The sequence below is a fragment of the Oncorhynchus gorbuscha genome, linkage group LG01, assembly GCF_021184085.1.
Source record: "Oncorhynchus gorbuscha isolate QuinsamMale2020 ecotype Even-year linkage group LG01, OgorEven_v1.0, whole genome shotgun sequence".
Taxonomy (NCBI): domain Eukaryota; kingdom Metazoa; phylum Chordata; class Actinopteri; order Salmoniformes; family Salmonidae; genus Oncorhynchus; species Oncorhynchus gorbuscha.
In genome coordinates this window covers 19,001,731-19,025,401 of record NC_060173.1, presented here as the reverse complement: position 1 = coordinate 19,025,401, position 23,671 = coordinate 19,001,731, and the positions used below count along the sequence as shown (strand labels likewise).

Sequence of the window (23,671 nt, the reverse complement as noted above, 5' to 3'; positions counted from 1 at the left end):
CACTTACACAGGATGCGAAGTCTGAAAATGTCCTTGTTGAAATCGCCCTAAAATATACACTTTCACCTTAGCAGACTGCTGAGAAGTTTCACAACAAAATCAATCTTCTGCCACACGCAGTTGCTAGAATTATAATAAAACTTTAAAACTCATTCTTTAATGAGAAACACCAGGCTAGTTGCCATCAAGTCAATTGTGAGATTTGTGACAATTTTGAGATAAGAAGTGTAATGACTGTTTAATTAATCCATGTTATTCATTTATTTATCTGAATCAATATGCACATCAGGTAGATGGGAAATTCTGTGCTGGAACAACCTGCAGCTGCAGCCTGGCAACTGTTGTCTGTGCTGAGGGCTCAGCCACTACTGAGTGTGCCCAGTGGGAGTCAGAACCAGTGGGAGTCAGATCCAGTGGGAGTCAGACTCAGGGGCACAGTGGGATGCCCTCATAATTTGCATCTGCTTTGAACTAGTATTGTAACATACTGTAGGCTACTCCTGCATGTTTCCTAGAATGAACAACATGGAAATGTTTCGGAAATCTATGCTGAAAGAGTGTGTTTGTGCGTGCATACACTCTCACACACACACATACACTCTCACACACACACATACACTCTCACACACACACATACACTCTCACACACACACATACACTCACACACACACACATACACTCTCACACACACACATACACTCTCACACACATACATACACTCTCACACACACACTCTCACACACACACATACACTCTCACACACACTCTCTCACACACACACACACACACACACACACACACACACACACACACACACACACACACACACACACACACACACACACACACACACACACACACACACACACACACACACACACACACACACACACACACACACACACACACACACACACACACACACACACACACACATACACTCTCACACACACACATACACTCTCACACACACACATACACTCTCACACACACACATACACTCTCACACACACACATATACTCTCACACACACACATACACTCTCTCACTCACACACTTTCAGCATAGATTTCCCTGTTGTGCTTTCTAGGGGTAGCCTACAGTATGTTACAATATTAGTTCAGAGCAGATACACTTGTGCTGTTCAGATCGGGTTTGTATGAATATCGTCTGTATAAAGGACAGGACATTCTGTCACATTCCCAAAGGTTGCTTGTCCTATGACAGTCAACAGCTGACTGATGTTGTTGTCATTGATGTTCACTTGTGTCCTGACTATCAACCAGACTACTCCAATGCTCCTGGTAAGTAAACCCCCATTTACATCACATCAGATTTAACTATGTTTGTGGAATAATGTGTCAGTCTTGATGTGTGTTCAACAGAACACACATGCTGAAAATCAACAGAAAATCATGCTGATTTGAAATGTATTGTTTTGATGCCATGTTTCCTCAACTGTACCAGATCCCTGCCGGCCAAGCAAGTCCCATGTGTTCTTAGTTTTGGTATGCTTGAAATTTTGTGGCTGAAAGGGCATTGAGCAAACTTAAGAACTTCTAGATTCAAATTATTCATAAGATCCACCATAAGACCTCTCTATCCCCTCAGCATCATAGAAGATTCATTTCTCATTCATCCAAAAAGACAGAAGAGTTCAAGAAGTTAAATGAATTGTTCCCATTTCCTGTGCCATGTCTCATAAACTCAGCTTTAAAGGTCAAGTTGACCGTCATGAGAGGATGTCTTTGTTGATAGCCCAGCTTCCCTGGACCGCACACAGTACGTCAGCTGAATGCCCAGGCAGCAGTAAACGAGCCTGGAGCGCATTCAGCAAGGCACAACAATGTACAAATTGAAATATGTTATGTAGAACAACATGCCTCTCTGACATGTAGAATAAAATAACGTCAGCCTTATTCCTTACATTTCTGTCTGCAATGTTTGATAAAGTCTGCCTACTGAATGTGGCCCTGTTCCTCTAACTGTTTCCAAGGCCATTGATTGATAACATGAATATCAGCCTTTAAATCAAATCAAATTTGGTCACGTACACAGTTTGGCAGGTGTTATAGCGGGTGCAGTGAAATGCTTATGTTACTAGCTGCTAACAATGCAGTAAAATGTCAAACAATTCAAATGTAAGGAAAAAAAGAAAAAGGACAAGAAATCAAGAATGGTGGGACAAATCCGATTAACAACCCAAACAGCACTGTAGTAGTAATCAAATGCTTTAATTTCTTTGAATTCCTTTTTGAGATCTATTTACGTTGTTCTCTTTCTTTCTTTCTTTTCTTAAGCCACTCCTCTCATGTCTGCAGTTCCTTTAACAGTCTGGATCTCTGAGGATTCTCCACATTGTCCAGGGTGGTTTAAGGATGTCTTTGGCCCTCCTCTCTGGTTGATTTTATGGGGTTGTTTTGTCATAGACAGTGTGGTGCCACTGCCTATATTATACTGATCCTGCCCTAGGTTTAAGACACTGACAGAATAGTTGGAAACTATCAGATTACAATACCATGGATCAGTTTCAATGCGTGCTCCATTGTAAAAAATAAAATGTCTGGCTGTGTTGGTCTCCCACCACAAATGACGGTTCACCAGCGATAGTTGTTGTCATGTTCTGAGGGGGTGTCACCCTGAGCGCTGTTGTCTGAGGCAGTATGCGAGTCTAACGTGTTACTCTCCTGTCTTCCTCACTATGACTCTAGCCGAGCTCTGTTCTTTACAGACGCCTGCAGTCTGGTTAACAAGTTACCCCCCCCACCATATAAACCCACTTGTCTTAGCCAGCAAGACTCCAGTCAGGAGTCAGAATGGGAGGTTCACGAGTGAAGACCACTGGGGTTCTACTCTGTCTGTGTTACTGTATCAACACTGGAATTTCAGATGATCTCTCTGGTAAGTTATCAAATGTATACCAGTAATAGGTTAGCATGGTACACAGATTGAAAGATACATTGATTGAATTGTGTAAATTTGAATGACCAATTGTACACTATATATAGAAATGTATGTAGAGACCCCTTCAAATTAGTGGATTGGGCTATTTCAGACACACCCGTTGTTGACAGGTGTATAAAATTCAGCACATAGCCATTCAATCTCCATAGACAAACATTGGCAGTAGAATGGCCTTAATGAAGAGCTCAGTGACTATTAACATGGCACCGTCATAGGATGCCAACAAATTTATGCCCTGCTAGAGCTGACCCGGTCAACTGTAAGTGCTGTTACTGTGAAGTGGAAACGTCTAGGAATAACAACGGCTCAGCCGCGAAGTGGTAGGCCACACAAGTTCACAGAACGGGACCAGCGAGTGCTGAAGCACGTAGCATGTAAACATCGTCACTTACTACTGAGTTCCAAACTGCCTCTGAAAGCAACATCAGCACAATAACTGTTCATCGGGAGCTTCATGAAATGGGTTTCCATTGCTGGTCAGCCGCACAGAAGCCTAAGATCACCATTTGCAATGCCAAGCGTCAACTGGAGGGGTGGAAAGCTCGCCGCCATTGGAGCGGTGGAAACGTGTTCTCTGGAGTGATGAATCATGCTTCACCATCTGTCAATCTTCACCATCTGTCAGATCTGGGTTTTGCGGATGCCAGGAGAACGCTACCTGCCCCAATTCATAGTGCCACCTGTAAAGTTTGGTGGAGAAGGAATAATGGTCTGGGGATGTTGTTCATGGTTCGGGCTAGGCCCCTTAGTTCCAGTGAATGGAAATCTTAACCCTACAAGCATACAATGACATTCTAGATGATTCTGTGTTTCCAAATTTGTGGCAAAAGTTTTCGGGAAGGCCCTTTCCCGTTTCAGCATGACAATGCCCCCGTGCACAAAGCAAGGTCCATACAGAAATGCTTTGCCGAGATCGGTGTAGAAGAACTTGACTGGCCTGCACAGAGCCCTGACCTCAACCCCATTGAACACCTTTGGGATGAATTGGAATGCCGACTGCGAGCCAGGCCTACTCACCCAACATCAGTGCCTAACTTCACTAATGGTCTTTTGGGTGAATGGAAGCAAGTCACCGCAGCAATGTTCCAACATCTTGTGGAAATCCTTCCTAGATGAGTGGAGGCTGTTATAGCAGCAAAGGGTGAACCAGCTCCATATTAATGCCCATGATTTTGGAATGAGATGTTCGACGAGCAGGTGGTCACATACTTTTGGTCATGTAGTGTATTTTGTTGAACAAGCCTGAGCTTTTTTTCCACCTACAGGTCCAAAGTGCGGTCTTCCACAGATCAGGAACCTCCTTGACCGCTCTTTGAGAATCGTTGGAGGGTTGGAGGCAAGATATGGATCCCACCCCTGGTTGGCAAGTGACTTCCTTTTACTGTACATGTGACACCCCCTTTTGAGAAATATGGCAATGAGGATAACACAAATACAGGCGTTTTTCTAGCTTTATCGAAGAGATAGCTCAATATAAAAGATAGGGGAGGGTGAGTCAGAGGGCCAGATTCTTTAACCGCTGGACCACACAGGCCACGCAAATACAGGCATAAAGACATCACAATGACATGGAATTTGGGATGATTTGAAGGTTTCACTGAGGTCCAGGGGTTTTCATTTCTGTGGAGGGGCTGTCCTGACGGAGCGCTGGATCCTGACTGCTGCCCACTGCTTCTCTGTCGTCTCTACGTAAGTTCCATCCCATCTCAAGTCCAGGTAGTCTCTCCCCGTTTCAGTCCGACTTCTTCCATTTGGTGCAAAACAGCATGCATGTCTCCTCCTTTTTTCTTCCATAGAAACTTTCTGAGGAACGTTAGTGTTGTGATTGGGGAGTACGACCAAAGGGTTCCTGATGAAGAAGAACAGACCTTCACTGTGAACACCATCAAAATTCACGAAAAGTACCAGCACGCCTCTCCTATGAGCTATGACATAGCTCTGCTGGAAATCAATGGACATATCCGATTAGGCAGGTTTTCTCTCCGTTATAGTGACGGGCGGTTGATACAGTGGGGCAAAAAAGTATTTATTCAGCCACCAATTGTGCAAGTTCTCCCACTTAAAAAGATAAGAGAGGCCTGTAATTTTCATCATAGGTACACTTCAACTATGACAGACAAAATGAGAAAAAAAAATCCAGAAAATCACATTGTAGGATTTTTAATGAATTTATTTTCAAATTATGGTGGAAAATAAGTATTTGGTCAATAACAAAAGTTAACTCAATACTTTGTTATATACCCTTTGTTGGCAATGACAGAGGTCAAACATTTTCTGTAAGTCTTCACAAGGTTTTCACACACTGTTGCTGGTATTTTAGCCCATTCCTCCTTGCAGATCTCCTCTAGAGCAATGATGTTTTGGGGCTGTTGCTGGGCAATACGGACTTTCAACTCCCTCCAAAGATTTTCTATGGCGTTGAGATCTGGAGACTGGCTAGGCCACTCCAGGACCTTGAAATGCTTCTTACGAAGCCACTCCTTCGTTGCCCGGGCGGTGTGTTTGGGATCATTGTCATGCTTAAAGACCCAGCCACGTTTCATCTTCAATGCCCTTGCTGATGGAAGGAGGTTTTCACTCAAAATCTCACGATACATGGCCCCATTCATTCTTTCCTTTACATGGATCAGTCGTCCTGGTCCCTTTGCAGAAAAACAGCCCCAAAGCATGATGTTTCCACCCCCATGCTTTACAGTAGGTATGGTATTCTTTGGATGCAACTCAGCATTCTTTGTCCTCCAAACACGACGAGTTGAGTTGTTACCAAAAAGTTATATTTTGGTTTCATCTGACCATTTGACATTCTCCCAATCTTCTTCTGGATCATCCAAATGCTCTCCAGCAAACTTCAGACGGACCTGGACATGTACTGGCTTAAGCAGGGGGACACGTCTGGCACTGCAGGATTTGAGTCCCTGGCGGCATAGTGTGTTACTGATGGTAGGCTTTGTTACTTTGATTCCAGCTCTCTGCAGGTCATTCACTAGGTCCCCCCGTGTGGTTCTGTGATTTTTGCTGACCGTTCTTGTGATCATTTTGACCCCACGGGGTGAGATCTTGCGTGGAGCCCCAGATCGAGGGAGATTATCAGTGGTCTTGTATGTCTTCCATTTCCTAATAATTGCTCTCACAGTTGATTTCTTCAAACCAAGCTGCTTACCTATTGCAGATTCAGTCTTCCCAGCCTGGTGCAGGTCTTTTGTTTCTGGTGTCCTTTGACAGCTCTTTGGTCTTGGCCATAGTGGAGTTTGGAGTATGACTGTTTGAGGTTGTGGACAGGTGTCTTTTATACTGATAACAAGTTCAAACAGGTGCCATTAATACAGGTAACGAGTGGAGGACAGTGGAGCCTCTTAAAGAAGAAGTTACAGGTCTGTGAGAGCCAGAAATCTTGCTTGTTTGGAGGTGACCAAATACTTATTTTCCACCATAATTTGCAAATAAATTCATTAAAAATCCTACAATGTGATTTTCTGGATTTTTTTTCATAGTTTAAGTGTACCTATGATGAAAATGACAGGCCTCTCATCTTTTTAATTGGGAGAACTTGCACAATTGGTGGCTGACTAAATACTTTTTTGCCCCAATGTATAACCCACCCTTTATGGACATTATGATGTCTACGTCATTGACGGAGTTTGGCCAGACATTATTCTTGTCATTGTAGGAAATATTTTCTAAAATATCTGTGCTAAAATCCTCTGCAGGTCCCTGTGTTCAACCCATATGCCTGCCTCTGCCCAGTGAGAACTTCCCACCCAGGACCAGCTGCCTTGTGAGTGGATGGGGACGGACCAAAGAACGTAAGGCCCAGATTAACTTTACCTTCAGGTTGACATTAACTTCAAACTAACACATCAACATGGATACTTTACTCTTCACCTGTATATGTTTGATGTTTTGATGATGGAGACCTAGCCTGATCCCATATCTGTTTGTGCTGTCTTATGACCATGGTTTGACCATAAGGAATTAGCAAGACAGCACAAACAGATCTGGGATCAGGCTAATGGAAACCCACTGTATTCACATTCAGGCGGTCTTCTACCTGCCATTCTAAGAGAGGTGCAGCTGGAGTTGGTGGAGCCAGCTAAGTGCAAGTATGTTCTCCAGACCCTGAGACCCACACAGCAGGCCCTCACTGTGCTGTGTGCTGGACCAGAGAGAGGAGGAAAGGACGCCTGCCAGGTACAGTAGATAGACTACATCACAGTGCTGTCTGACTGATCTTAAAATCTATAACACAGTGTTATTGTGATTCAGTGATCTCTGTCCAGTTTCTGGTGGAGGATCGCTGAACAAATGGGGTTATATCTGTCCATAGACTTCTCATCATTCCTTTGAGAGGTCCCGTATCAGATAATGTTGTGTTCTCCCATCTCCAGGGGGACTCTGGGGGTCCTCTGATCTGCCCCAGGGAGGACGGCCACTGGGTCGTGGTAGGGGTCACCTCCTGGGGGAAAGGTTGTGGCCGTAGCTGGATCAACAACAAGGCCAAGTCGTCGGCCAAGAGAGGATCCCCGGGGGTATTCACTGACGTCAAGATGCTCCTGCCCTGGATCAAGATGAAACTCAGAGAAGGTTATCTAACACTTTTTAATCAAGTTTGGATATGTATAACATATTGTATAACAGATGGTCTAACAAATGATTGTGTTGTTGTGTTTGCTTCAACAGCAGATGCTAACCCAAACCAAAGGCCCAACTCAAGTAAGTTGTATTTCTTCTTCGTGTATATCAATTCCACAATGCATTTACTTGCATGTTTGGAACTGCGACCATGTCCTCTTTGTCATCTAAATAGCTACTTACATTTTTACACAATAGCTCATTTATGCAATTTGTACAATTAACCTTTTACTGTATGATGTTATCACACTCTTTGGACAGTGTATTTGATGGTGTGTGTGTGTGTGTGTACTGTGCTGCAGGACTGTGCAGTGTGAGGGATGGGCTTGTGAGCGGTAGTGAGGGTCTCATCAGAAACCCAAGCCTCTCAGGCCATCTCTACAACAACAATGAGTGGGTGTAATCCAGTGACAGTGCACAGGCCCGTTGCAGACGGGGAGTGAGGGAGAGCTGTGCTGAACTGAATGCGCTCATTGAATGCCCTTGAATTAAGTATGCTTTTAGGACTATTTATTTTCCGACCAATTTTCCCTCACCACTCCCCGGCTGGCACAGAACATTCTAACAACCATATGTTTCTTAGAGCTTGGTGAGAGGGGGTTTCCTATGGTTATTTTGCAGATAACCTTCCCACAACTTTTGGAAATGTTGAAGCATAGTTTCTTGGCTTTGGAACATTCTCAGCACATTTGTAGGAACTTGACAAAAAACATAATTGTCCTGCTATTTAAAGGGATACTTCAGGATTTGGCAACGAGGCCCTTAATCTACTTCCTTAGAGTCAGGAACTTGTGGATACCCTTTTTATGTCTCTGCGTGCAGATTGAAGGAAGTTGCTAACTACCACTAGTGTAATGCAATTTCTAACTAGTGTTAGCGCAATGACTGGAAGTGTATGGTTATCTGCTAGCAATGCTAGTTAGCATTGGCTCGCAAATCTACCTCTAACTTCCTTCATACTGGACACAGAGACTTAAAATTCATCTGACTTTGGGGAAGTAGATAAAGGGCATCATTGCCATTATCCCGAATTATCCCTTTAATTACATTAACAGAATGCTTCCTAAAAGTTCAAACATGGTTACATTTAATGTTGTTTTTTTGTAATGTTCTAGGAAAGTTCTCAGAATGGTTTGACATTGGGAATGTTCTCAAATAGTTCTGAGAACTTTAAGAAACAATGTTCTTCTGCGGGAATTTCAGTACTCCAACAACCAAATTTCTTCAGGTTTCCTCGTGGTTCTATTTAAAGTCATGTTCTCCAATTGTTCAGAGAACTTTAATCCATAAGAGTCTAAGCCCTGTCTAAACCAAGGCATTCCCTTGAAGTATCAACACATTTAATACAAAATTATTTGATGAAAAGGTATTTGGCCTTACTCCATGCCCAAAACAGAGGTGCGTCCGCCATCGTGCGCAAATTGATTTTGTCCCCCCACACCAAACACGATCACGATACGCAGGTTGAAATATCAAAACAATCTCTGTACCAATTATATTAATTTGGGGACAGGTCGAAAAGCATTAAACATTTATGGTAATTTAGCTAGCTAGCTTGCAGTTGCTAGCTAATTTGTCCTATTTAGCGAGCTTGCTGTTGCTAGCTAATTTGTCCTGGGATATAAACGTTGAGTTGTTATTTTACCTGAAATACACAAGGTCCTCTACTCCAACAATTAATCCACACATAAAACAGTCAACCGAATCATTTCTAGTCATCTCTCCTCCTTCCAGGCCTTTTCTTCTTTGGACTTTATATGGCAATTGGCATCTAACTTTCATAATAAGGTGTATTACCATAACTGACCGATTGACCTCAGTTCATCTTTCAATCACCAATGAGGAGATGGCACATGGGTATATGTTTCTATAAACCAATGAGGAGATGGGAGAGGCAGAACTTGCACGGTGTTCAGCATCACAAATAGAACTGACTTCTATTTTAGCGCTTGGCAATGCAGACGCTCGTTGGTGCGCGCGAGCAGTGTGGGTGCAATGATTGAATAACATGTATTTGTACATTTATTATGCAACGCTCGCGCACACGACGCGAGTGGTGTGGTCAGCATGTTACTGCCATTAGCCCATATGAACGCATTAAATAACAGATTCACTACATGGAACAACAAAAATGGATCTAAAGGAAGTTTGTTCCGAAGTGTCTACCCTATATCTGAGAGATATAAGAAAGCTCAGGAAACATTTATTGTTTTTGTTTTTTTATATGTATTTAACCCCTTATTTTGGGGAACTAAACTATCTACATATATACTTCCATTAATTTTCTAGACTGGTACCAGGGGACCTTCAGATGAGTCTTCTGAGGCCTGGGGGCATCTTAGCAAAATAACTGACATGTGCTTGTTGTACATCAGAGGGGTCACATGTAGCCCAAACTGTTCTGATGCTACAGACAGAAGTTGACAGATTGGATAAACCAACTTCAGGGGGACGTAGAGAAAAACGAACAAAACCATTGTGTTCATTAGTGTCATCCTTCCATAGGGGGCTAAAAATAGTTTGTAGGCCAAACCGTTCGGACGCCACAGACAATTTTGTGAGTAGACCAATTTTCGAAATGACGTTTTTTACATTAGATGAAAGAGTTGACTCAGAGCTATAACATGTTATATCATACACTGCAGTTGTGGAACAATGGGGAAGTAATTCTGCTTTGAAAGTTGATAAACTTATAACCCCACTTTTAAGAAAATGGCCCGTGTTTTGGTACATTTACTGAAGAGCCCTTCTTTGTCTACACCCATTCAGCATCGTTCACACCCTCTTAAGCCTTAGCCCCTCACAGATCTTTAAGGATCCACAGTGTAGTAAACATCCAAAGCTTTCAAGACTAAAAGTGGTGAAAGTAGTAGCAAAAAGTAGGAGTAAAAATACACTTTATCTAGTCCTTGGCTTACAGTTGAATTCGGAAGTTTACATAACCCTTAGCCAAATATATTTAAACTCAGTTTTTCACAATTCCTGAAATGTAATCTGAGTAAAAATTCCCTGTTTTAGGTCAGTTAGGATCACCATTTTATTTTAAGAATGTGAAATGCCAGAATAATAGTAAAGAGAACGATTTTCAGCTTTTATTTCTTTCATCACATTCCCAGTGGGTCAGAAGTTTACATACACTCAATTAGTATTTGGTAGCATTGCCTTTGCATTGTTTAACTTGGGTCAAACATTTTGGGTAGTATTCCACAAGCTTCCCACAATAAGTTGGGTGAATCTCGGCCCATTCCTCCTGACAGAGCTGGTGTAACTGAGTCAGGTTTGTAGGTCTTCTTGCTCGCACACACTTTTTCAGTTCTGCCCACAAATCTTCTATGGGATTGAGGTCAGGGCTTTGTGATGGCCACTCCAATACCTTGACTTTGTTGTCCTTAAGCCATTTTGCTACAACTTTAGAAGTATGCTTGGGGTTAATGTCCATTTGGAAGACCGATTTGCAACCAAGCTTTAACTTCCTGACTTCAATATATCCACTTAATTTTCCTGCTTTATGATGCCATGTATTTTGTGAAGTGCACCAGTCCCTCCTGCAGAAAAGTACCCCCACAACATGATACTTCCACCCTTGTGCTTCACGGTTGGGATGGTGTTCTTCGGCTTGCAAGCATCCCCTTTTTTCCTCCAAACATAACGATGGTCATTATGGGCAAACAGTTCTATTTTTGTTTCATCAGACCAGAGGACATTTCTCCAAAAAGTACGATCTTTGTCCCCATGTGCAGTTGCAAACCATAGTCTGGCTTTTTTATGGTGGTTTTGGAGCAGTGGCTTCTTCCTTGCTGAGTGGCCTTTCAAGTTATTTCGATATAGGACTCGTTTTACTGTGGATATAGATACTTTTGTACCTGTTTTCTCCAGCATCTTCACAAGGTCCTTTGCTGTTGTTCTGGAATTGATTTGCACTTTTTGCACCAAAGTACGTTCATCTCTAGGAGACAGAACGTGTCTCCTTCCTGAGCTGTATGACGACTGCGTGTTTCCATGGTGTTTATACTTGCGTACTGTTGTTTGTACAGATGAACGTGATACCTTCAGGCCTTTTCAAATTGCTCCCAAGGATGAACCAAAATTTGTGGAGGGCTACAATTTTTTTTCTGGAGTCTTGGCTGATTTCTTTTGATTTTCCCATGATGTCAAGCAAAGAGGCACTGAGGTACACCTCCACAGGTACACCTCCAATTGACTCAAATTATGTCAATTAGACTATCGGAAGCTTCTAAAGCCATTGCATAATTCTCTGGAATTTTCCAAGCTGTTTAAAGGCACAGTCAACTTAGTGTATGTAAACTTCTGACCCACTGGAATTGTGATACCGTGAATTATAAGTGAAATAATCTGTCTGTAAAAAAAAGTTGGAAAAATGACTTGTGTCATGCACAAAGTAGATGTCCTAACCGACTTGCCAAAACTATAGTTTGTTAACAAGACATTGGTGGAGTGGTTGAAAAATGAGTTTTAATGACTCCAATCTAAGTGTATGTAAATTTAGTCCTTCAACTTTATATCCTAATCTGACTTTGATGCAGGCCATTAAGGCTAAGCGTCCCGCTAGTGGGACAACTTCTGGTCAATCTGGAGAGCACACAATTCAAATAAATAATCATAACAATTATGGATTTTAAACATTTATGTATCTACAAATATTTTATATCGGTTGAAAGCTTAAATTACATTACAGTAAACATCTTTCTCTCTCTCTCGTAGGATATGTTCCTGGTCCATCAGCGTTCCTATAGGGAGCAGTATTCTGCTGGAATTCTTGGAATTCGACATGGAGAATGACACCCTCTGTCACAGTGACCAACTCACGGTATCTGTGGGTGCAGACTCAGGGAGGCCTATTGGTGAGAGATAAGGTTGCTGTACAATACCAGTCAAAAGTTTGGACACACCTACTCATTCAAGGGTTTTTCTTTATTTTTACTATTTTCTACATTGTAGAATAATAGTGAAGACATCAAAAAGATCAAATAACACATATGGAATCATGTAGTAACCAAATAAGTGTAAAACAAATCTAAATATATTTTAGATTTTAGATTCTTCAAAATAGCAACCCTTTGCCTTGATTACAGCTTTGCACACTCTTGGCATTCTCTCAACCAGCTTCACCTGGAATACTTTCCCAGCAATCTTGAAGGAGCTCCCATATATGCTGAGCACTTGTTGGCTGCTTTTCCATCACTCTTCGGTCTAACTTATCCCAAACGATCTCAATTGGTTTTAGGTCGGGTGATTGTGCAGGTCACCAGGTCGTCTGATGCAGCACTCCATCACTCTCCTTCTTGGTCAAATAGCCCTTACAAAGCCTGGAGGTGTGTCATCAAGGCAAAGGGTGGCTACTTTGAAGAATCTCAAATATAAAATATATATAGAAAAAAATATATAAAATATTTTCATTTGTTTAATACTTTTTTGGTTATTTCATGATTCTATATGTGTTATTTCATAGTTTTGATGTCTTCACTATTATTTTACAATGTAGAAAATAGCAAAAAATAAAGAAAAGCCTTGATTGAGTAGGTGTGTCCAAACCTTTGACTGGTACTGTATGTCTCCCTAGTTTTCTCCTTCCCACCAGTTGATGGGGTGGTTTGACTTTGTGATCTCCCATTGGCTGTCTCTTAGGGAGGTTCTGTGGCAGCGCCCCCCCGCCCCCAGTGCTCATCGACTCCCACAGTGCTTCTCTCCAATTTGTGTCTGATGTCAGTGGAACAGGAAGCGGATTTGTTGTTAGATTCCGAGGTGTCGAGGGAAATTCTGTGCCTGGTGAGTAACCGTTACGTCAACCCACGCTTCCTTGGCTCACCAAGCCTAACCCCCCCAGCTCAGGAATAGAACAACTCAGAACTCAGGTTAAACCAGTTTAGGGAGTAGTATGTCATCATTACTGTGTGTGCATTGCGATTATAAAGACATAGTCTGACACTAACGGATGGATCCTCACAGCATTTGTTTTTTGTTAAATAATTCTCATGTTCTCTGTCTGTACTACAAATAGCTGTGTATTGCATTTGTGACTTGATGATAGAATACGTTGTTTGGCAGGGGCCTTCAGGGCAGAGCTGTGTGCTGGGTCTGATGTTTCATCACCCTGTCTGCTGACAGGATGTGTCTAGTTGCTCTAAGTTCCTGACAAATGATAGAGGCTCCCTACTCTCTCTTTCAATCCCAGTACAGCCCTCCACCCTGTGAGCCTCACACCCTCCAACTGCTGCTAGTCAGACACACACAGGCATATGCACTTTCACTCGCACGCACACCCACACACACACTCATGCACACACACGCTATCACGCACACAAAAACACACACACATTCATGCTCATGGGGCTGACTCTCCCATAGTTACATAGCAGCCAGGAAGGCACAAGGCAGTGCCATGACCTGGTAATGAGGTGCAGAGGTTCTGAAAACACACACTCCTGCACTGTAACTACACTACCACGTGGGTCAGAGATAGGAGCCAAGATGCCTGGCGGACAGTGTTTGTATTGCACTGATGCACATGTATTGTCAATGGTTAAGTGTGTGACAGTGTGAGATTGGAGCCACAGAGAGGGCAGGGCTTGTGTTGCACGGATGCACATGTATTGTCAAGGGTTAAGTGTGTGACAGTGTGAATATGGAGCCACAGAGAGGGCAGGGCTTGTGGCTGATAATGTGTCCTTTGTGTTTGTGCAGCGTCGGGATGTGGCACCGTGGCTCTGGTCCAGGATCAGAGGGCCGTACACAGTCTCAACTACCCACAATCCTACAGCAACGACTCTGTCTGCCACTGGGTCATCTACGCCCCCAAGGGTCACGTTGTCAAGGTGACACATGTTGACCTGTACTTCTTATGCAGTAAGGGTTGTAATAGTTTGTGTACTGTCCTGTCCTAGGGTGGCAGGTAGCTTAGTGATTAGAGCATTGAACTAGTAACCGAAAGGTTGCAAGATCAAATCCCCGAGCTGACAAGGTAAAGATCTGCCCCTGAACAAGGCAGTTAACCCACTGTTCCTAGGCCGTCATTGAAAATAATAATTTGTTCTTAAACTGACTTGCCTAATTAAATAAAGGTTAAAAAAAAATATATATATATATAATTGTGTCCTCTCATGTAGCAAGGCCGATGTGACTGAAGGGATACCCCAGAGACTGATCTCTCCCAGTGGAATCATGAATACATTCATGGTGGCACTCTGCCTACACAGTGATAGTTCGTTCAGTCTCTGGTGTGGATGGGATCAGTTTACATGTACTGGAAAGAATGTGATACTCACCTTGATTAAACAATAACAATAATAACTGACTGCAACACTGTAAATGCACTTGCCACATTTTTTGTTGAAATTAAGATGAGTGAAGGATGCTGTTTCCTTCATTTTTTCATTTTTTATTTGATTGTCTTTTGTCTTGCAGCTTGACTTTGATGACTTTGAACTGGAGCAATCGGATGACTGCGAATATGACTCGCTGACTGTTCTTGGAGATGTGGATACAAAAGAGGAGATAGGTACAGAATCAGGCCCTAAGATCAATAGTCCAACAAACCTATCCAAATGGATTTGACTTGTATGGCACTCAAAACTCAACTCAAGCTGAAAGAGATATCTCTTTTGCACACACACACACACACACACACACACACACACACACACACACACACACACACACACACACACACACACACACACACACACACACACACACACACACACACACACACACACACACACACACACACACACACACACACACACACACACACACACACACACACACACACACACACACACACACACACACACACACACACACTTCAAGTAGGGTAATGTTTGTGTCCTTGTGTAAGCGGTGCTGTGTGGTAGGAATGTGCCTCCCCCCGTCCTGAGCTATGACAACGTGATGGTCCTCCAGTTCACCTCTGATAGCACAGTCACCTACCGAGGCTTCCACGCCACCGTGTCATTCATCAGTAAGATCGGTGAGTGTGACACCGACACACATAAACCACACATTCATATTACTCACCATAAGAAGCCCACAGATCAGGTTATCATGAAACTTTCTATAACATATCATGCGTTAACAATATTTTACATTTCATAACTGTTGCATGATAGGATAAATCCTTCAATACTTTATATAAATTTGGCTGTTCTGTCATGCTAGCTGATCACAGACAATCTGACTCTTTACTCAGACCTGCTGGACGGGGAGTCAGAGGAGGACACTGTTCACTTTCAACACTCACTGCCAGGTTGGTTATGCGTTGTCCTTAGACCAGGCTTTCCTTCTGCACCTTTTTTTCATACCTAAAGGGACCCTTATATTCTAAATCAAATAGCTAAATGATCCTTGGTATAACCATCTTAAAACAATTCCATATGTCAGCTTAGTAGAATTAACACTAAACGTTTATTACCTTTAAGCAGTGGCGGGCAGTGCCGTTTAAGATTGGGAAGGTACAACATGTTGCGAAGTTGCAAAATGTACTAGATGATATGATTTTGCGAAAGGTATTATGTGTTATTAATTCTAGCTAGCTGGCTAACGTTAGGTAGGCTAGGAGTTAGCGTTAGGGTTAAGTTTAGGAGTTAGGTTGAAGAGTTAAGGTTAGGGTTAAGGGAAGGGTTAGTTAAAAGGGTTACGGTTAGCTAACTTGCTAAGTAGCTGTAAAGTAGATAAAAAATGAGTAAGTCCTGTAGTTGAAAAGTTTCTAATTATCTAAAATTGTCTATGATGAGAATCAAACTTGCAACCTTTGCGTTGCTAGACGTTTGCGTAAGACACGGCATAGTCAACATAGCTAATGGAACTAATACACTAGTGAACCCGCTACAATCATGCATTACAGCGTAAAGCAAGCTGTTTAGCTGTTACACCGGCGCACCGGTGGCAATTCATTATATAAATTGCCTTGACTTGGAAGAGTTCCAGTGTTGGATAGCCTCAGCCAGCTAGCTAACATAAATAGCATTCCTCTCTGTTTGAGCCGATTGTTTGAGTGGGCTAAATTAGCTAGCTGCAGAAGCTAGCTAAGTAAGTGAAAGTGAAAAAGAAGAAAATTAAATATAGCCAACTCTCTCTCTCTGCTGCTTCTCCTTAATTTTTAAAGAAATTAACTTGTACAACTATTGCCTTTCTCTTTCTTTGTGTCAACTACTCAGCACATTTTATGCACTGCAGTGCTAGCTAGCTGTAGCTTATGCTTTCAGTACTAGATTCATTCTCTGTTTCTGGTTAGTCCATTCTGTAGGTTGGTCCTCTCCCAGTTTCTGGTTAGTCCAGGCTGTAGGTTGGTCCTCTCCCAGTTTCTGGTTACTCCAGGCTGTAGGTTAGTCCTCTCCCAGTTTCTGGTTAGTCCAGGCTGTAGGTTGGTCCTCTCCCAGTTTCTGGTTAGTCCAGGCTGTAGGTTGGTCCTCTCCCAGTTTCTGGTTAGTCCAGGCTGTAGGTTGGTCCTCTCCCAGTTTCTGGTTAGTCCAGGCTGTAGGTTGGTCCTCTCCCAGTTTCTGGTTAGTCCAGGCTGTAGGTTGGTCTTCTCCCAGTTTCTGGTTAGTCCAGGCTGTAGGTTGGTCCTCTCCCAGTTTCTGGTTAGTCCAGGCTGTAGGTTGGTCCTCTCCCAATCTCTGGTTAGTCCAGGCTGTAGGTTGGTCCTCTCCCAGTTTCTGGTTAGTCCAGGCTGTAGGTTGGTCCTCTCCCAGTCTCTGGTTAGTCCAGGCTGTAGGTTGGTCCTCTCCCAGTTTCTGGTTAGTCCAGGCTGTAGGTTGGTCCTCTCCCAGTTTCTGGTTAGTCCAGGCTGTAGGTTGGTCCTCTCCCAGTTTCTGGTTAGTCCAGGCTGTAGGTTGGTCCTCTCCCAGTTTCTGGTTAGTCCAGGCTGTAGGTTGATCCTCTCCCAGTTTCTGGTTAGTCCAGGCTGTAGGTTGGTCCTCTCCCAGTTTCTGGTTAGTCCAGGCTGTAGGTTGGTCCTCTCCCAGTTTCTGGTTAGTCCAGGCTGTAGGTTGGTCCTCTCCCAGTTTCTGGTTAGTCCAGGCTATAGGTTGGTCCTCTCCCAGTTTCTGGTTAGTCCAGGCTGTGGGCGTGTCTCAACTGTTCATTTACTGCTTTTCAACTCAGCAGTGATAATAGACCAATGGGTGGTCATGCATTGTCTGCAAAGTACCTGTAACTACACTCCCCTCTGTATATACAGTGAAGTGAAGCTAAAACGTTTAATTTGACTCGATACTCCAACATGAATGGTAAATCATGTATTTTTTAAAGATTGTTTGTGTCATTTTGGAGTAACTTTTATTGTTAATAAGAATATAATATCTTTCTGAACACGTCTACATTAATGTGGATGCTACAATGATGACAGATAATCTTGAATGATCTGTGAATAATGATGAGTGAGAAAGTTAGAGGCCAACTTCCCCTGTTATTGGTAATGATGAGAGCATGTTTTGGGGGTATGATCATTGTGCCTCTGTAGCATTGTCACTCATCATTATTCACGATTATTCACGATTCCTTCATACATTATTTACCATTAATTTCTATTAGACACAACATAATCCAAAACACATCCAAAACAAACTGCAAATGCATTCAACAATTTGGTATAGTCCTACGCTTGATGTAGTCATTGTGTGCTAGGATATGGGACCAAATACTAAACTTGACTACTCTGACTTCTAATACACTATAAGTGACACCTTTAAGTGGGGGGACATCTGTAGATACAGTACATAAAGTGCTTTCATTTCTAAACAGTAAAACAGATATGTATGAAAATACCCTCAAATAAAAGGGGGAATTATGTACTGTCGCCTCAAATCCAAAATGCTAGAGTAGAGAGTCAAATTAAAGTTTTAACTTTACTGTTCAAATAAATACAAAGTGGAGTGTAACTGTGTGTGTGTGCGTGTTCGACCTCTCAGACTTGTGTGGAATGCCTCATGTCCGTGCTGCCTCGACCTCCAGTGAGTCTCTGGAAGGAGCGGGGGAGTCGCGACACGCCTGGCCTTGGGACGTTCGGCTCAGCAAGGACACTAACAACATCTGCTATGGGGCCATCATCCAGCCTGCCTGGGTCCTCACTGCTGCACACTGCCTTCTAGGCCTGTGAGTGTCACATATATCCTATACTTTTTCATCAATGAACATTTTAATAAAAATAATAATAACAGTGCACATACACACTCATATCCTATAGTAATAAACATACATTTAGTGAAAAATAAATGGTGTATTTGAACAGTTTGAAAACTATTTGAAAGCTCTTATGCTATACTTTTCCATAGATGATGTTCATAAAAACACCAGCCTCTATTTTGTTATTTGTTTCTTTTCTAACTAATAAAGGGAGGACCAATCATTAAGATCACTGTTGGTGGAGACGGGAGGCCCGAAGAACCAGGTAGGTTGAAGCATCCTCAGGCAGTCTACCCATCTCTCACTCTCTGTCTGTCTGTCTGTCCGTCCGTCCGTCCGCCCGCCCGCCCGCCCGTCCGTCCCACCCACCCACCCACCCACCCACCCACCCACCCACCCACCCACCCACCTACCCACCCACCTACCTACCTACCTACCTACCTACCTACCCGCCTACCTCTATGTCTCTGTGTTATTTTCTATATGGGTCCTATAGAGGCGTGGTGTGAGGAGGCTTGTGCTGCACCCTCAGTATGACCCCTCCTCCCAGGACTATGATGTGGCCCTGCTACAGCTGGACTCCCCGCTGCTCATCACTGAGCATGCCTTGTCCATCTGTCTGCCCTGCTCGGGACCGGAAGTCCCACATTCCCAGGTCTGCATGCTTTCATCGTGGGAGAGTCAGACAGGTATGTACAGTATCATGCCATACTGTGTTTAGGGCAAACGGACTATGTTTGACCCACAACAAGACACCATGATGACAAAGCAAAAAGATCACTGTATCACGATGAGTGTCATTGTAAAAGGTTTGTTTATGTGGGCACAGGGATTATGTCTATGTACAAACATGACATTACCTCATTCAAAATGTGTGTGTGTCAGTCTTTCAGTGATTGTGTGTTTTTGTGTGTGTCAATCTTTCAGTGATTGTGCGTACTTGTGTGTATGGGTGGGCGTAGCATGTGTGTTAACTGTATGTGTTTGTAGTTTTCTGAGTGTAGTCTAACACAGAGCCCGTGGTGTATGTTGACTGTTAGGTGGACCATGGAACAGCACTGTTGAGTCGCTAGAGGTGCCACTTGTGAGTCATGCGGACTGTGAGCGTTATAACACTGGTAGACTGACCGCTAGAATGCTGTGTGCTGGGCCGCCACAGCATCGTGGACAGGACACGTGCACGGTGAGGAACACACAGGGTTCATAGCACCACTGTAAACACTGGAACACACCGGGATGGATGGGTGGTGGCTATTACAGTATAACAACAGTGGACTCAAAGGATTTGTGTTATCATACATCCCCCTCTGGTGGCAATGTTTGGAACTGTGGTTTATAACCATATCAGAGAGCACGTTACGAGGGCCTTTTCTTAAACTTTGAAGTACTCAGTACCAGTCCAAGATGATAGAATACAGTCACCCAAACCATGTAACTGTATATGATACAGTAGAGGGTAAAGTATAATCTCATTGCGAGGAGTTTAATTTGTCAGAGACATTAACTTTAAACGGTCTTCCTTCAGGGTCCAGGGGATTCTGGGGGAGCACTGGTGTGTCAGAGAAAGGACTCTGGTTACTTTGTCCTGGGAGTGAGCAGCCGAAAGGAAGGCTGTGGGAAGTTCCAGAGGCCAGGAGTCTACACCTCAGTCCCCATGATAACAGACTGGATCCACGAACAACTCCACGGTGAGGGAGGTTTATCATGTGGATCTGTGGTGCTACTTCACAATCTCTCCTGTCTTGAAAGCAATTCTTCATGCCTCCTGAGATGGGAAACAGTCAAAAACACAACAATATCTGTGGGGTTAACTCAAGTAAAGTGTGAATCATTCATTTCATTTCACATTCCTACAGTTTACTCAAGAGTAAGATATGTATTTTCTTAAGTGTGTTTCTCTGTGTCTCCGGATTTGTGTCCACAGAAGATTCAGCTGACTCCTCTAGAACCCTGCCATACCAGAAGCAGCAGGAGGAGCTGGCCTTCAGCATAGATTATGATGATAATAACTATGGAGCGGAGTCATCTGGAGAATCCTATTAGCCTTGACCCACCTAGCTTGAGGCTGGAGGACCATGTGGTATTCTTACGGAGTCAAGCTGCTTTTTGTTGCTTGCATATACTGCTCAGAAATTAAGCAGAAACAGCGGTTCTAACAGAGACATGATTTGAAAAAGGGAACATCCAATCAACACAAATTCCATGGATTTTTGGGAAGGTCTGTCTGTCTGTCTGTCTGTCTGTCTGTCTGTCTGTCTGTCTGTCTGTCTGTCTGTCTGTCTGTCTGTCTGTCTGTCTGTCTGTCTGTCTGTCTGTCTGTCTGTCTGTCTGTCTGTCTGTCTGTCTGTCTGTCTGTCTGTCTGTCTGTCTGTCTGTCTGTCGCACGCACGCACGCACGCACGCACGCACGCACGCACGCACAGTACACACAAGCAGTTTTTCAACTCAGAGAACATTAATTATGCTAAGAGAAACAGTTACACAAATTATGTTTTCCTTAGGAGGAAGAAGACATGTCTCGTCCCAAAGAATTTATGCTACCCACGTATTTCTAAATAAATACTTGACACATACAGTTGCTACCTGTTCCACCAGCGATCATTCCCATACAGTATGTTTAATTGCGGACCTTAGCCTCAGACTACTTATTAGGTTGAATGGCAAATTTGCCTTTAAATTGGGATAAATTGGTTTCAATAAGGTTTGATGCATTGTATTACATTGCCCTCTATTGATCAAACAATGATAATGCCATGATGAAGCACAGCATGGTACACACCTTACTAGAATGACTAGATCACACACACACACACACACACACACACACACACACACACACACACACACACACACACACACACACACACACACACACACACACACACACACACACACACACACACACACACACACACACACACACACACACACACACACACACACACACACACACACACACACACACACACACACACACACACACACACACACACACACACACACCTCCTCATCTGGTTCACTCAGCTGTGCTTTGTCATGGCTCCGTCATAGTGAGTTCCTCTCTCCTATTGGTCCGTCAGCCCTCCATTAACTCCCCTTCCTCTAGGTAGCCATGGTGCAAAGGTCTGACTCCAGGGCCTGGCTCCGTATGTTTGACACCACTGTAACGAAATCATCTTTGGTTACAGCTCAACAGAAGTTGTTTTCAAGGCTATGATGCTGAAGTCGACTGAAAGAAAACATCCAAAGTCACCTAGGGGTGGCATGTAGCCTAGCAGTTAAGAGCATTGGTCCAGTACCTGAAAGGTCATTGGTTTGAATCCCTGAGACAGATGATACAATATCTACTTGACGGAAAGGACAAACGCATTCAGACAGATGAAACCTGAGGGGTAACCTACAACGCAGGATCAAAGAGTTAGCCAGCTAACTTGCCTAAACATTCTGATACAACTTTTATATTTTGTAGAAAGATAAGATTGAAATGGGCATGGTCGAATTGATTTAATATCAATGTTTAGCTTTTTTTATTAACCATAAAACCAATAGTTATTTCTGGTTACTTATCAAAGATAGCTAACTAATGGATCATACCTTGCAGTATACCCCTCTGATCTCCACCCCAGACGTAAAGTGCTTCCGCCTTACATCCAGGTTCATGTAGAGACCATGTCTAGATGTTACTATATTACTAAAGGTTACAGGAAGTGTTGATTGCTGAAAGTACACAAACTCTATCAATGTACTGGACTGGATACAGCTGGCATGCAGGTCCTCAGGAGGAAATTAAAACTTCAGTCTTCTCCAGATATTGTGGCGCCACCTGCTGGTAGGATCAAGGTCACTGTCTGTTGGATTCAATGAAATCAACCCACAGATGGATAGTTTTATTGGGCCAAAAGTAATCTTCTAAAACTATAAACAAAGATGAAGAAATCTAGTCAGAGCTTGTGCCTGTTCAACAGTTGTCTGACCAATGCTTAAACTTCGAAACAATGAAACAACAATCAAAACCTACATGTTTTTCATAAATACACTGAACAAAAATATATACGAAACATGTGAAGTGTTGGTCCCATGTTTCATGAGCAGAAATAAAAGATTCTAGAAATGTTCCATATGCACAAAAAAAAAAATTCTTAAATGTTGCACACACATATATTTACATCCCTGTTAATGAGTTTTTCCCCCATGCCAAAGATCATTCATCCACTTGACAGGTGTGGCATATCAAGAAGCTGATTAAACAGCATGATCATTATAAAGGTGCATCTTGTGCAGGTGACAATAAGGCCACTCTAAAATGTGCAGTTTCAATTGTACCAGGCAGATGGAGGACAGTGTGTATGGCATCGTGTGTGGACAAGCAATTTGCTGATGTCAACGTTGTGATCAGAGTGCCCAATGGTGGCAGGGGGTTATGGTATGGGCAGGCATAAGCTACAGACAATGAACACAACTGCATTTTATTGATGGCAATTTGAATGCACAGAGATACAGTGACGTGCCATTCATCCGCTGCCATGTCACCAATTGAGCACGTTTGGGATGCTCTGGATTGACGTGTATGACAGCGTGTTCCAGTTTCCGACAATATCCAGCAACTTCGAACAGCAATTGAAGAGGAGTAGGACAACATCCATTGAAGAGGAGTAGGACAACATTCCATTGAAGAGGAGTAGGACAATATTCCATTGAAGAGGAGTAGGACAACATTCCATTGAAGAGGAGTAGGACAACATTCCATTGAAGAGGAGTAGGACAACATTCCATTGAAGAGGAGTAGGACAACATTCCATTGAAGAGGAGTAGGACAACATTCCATTGAAGAGGAGTAGGACAACATTCCATTGAAGAGGAGTAGGACAACATTCCAGGAGTAGGACAACATTCCATTGAAGAGGAGTAGGACAACATCCATTGAAGAGGAGTAGGACAA

The 23,671-nt window shown here is 43.0% G+C and overlaps 1 protein-coding gene across 1 annotated transcript; it reads left to right on the top strand.

Moving 5' to 3' along the window:
* The first annotated feature begins 6,550 nt into the window (after positions 1 to 6,550).
* Positions 6,551 to 21,305, top strand: LOC124040188 (ovochymase-2-like). Its single transcript, XM_046357163.1, has 18 exons — positions 6,551 to 6,605; positions 6,672 to 6,767; positions 7,001 to 7,152; positions 7,350 to 7,545; positions 7,642 to 7,674; positions 7,896 to 7,986; positions 12,316 to 12,455; positions 13,240 to 13,380; positions 14,296 to 14,426; positions 15,016 to 15,109; positions 15,449 to 15,580; positions 15,800 to 15,856; positions 18,519 to 18,702; positions 18,943 to 18,997; positions 19,229 to 19,421; positions 19,773 to 19,915; positions 20,258 to 20,420; positions 20,657 to 21,305. Exons 1-18 carry the CDS (start codon positions 6,551 to 6,553, stop codon positions 20,773 to 20,775), a joined length of 2,175 nt encoding a protein of 724 aa, XP_046213119.1. The 3' UTR covers positions 20,776 to 21,305.
* Positions 21,306 to 23,671: the final 2,366 nt, after the last annotated feature.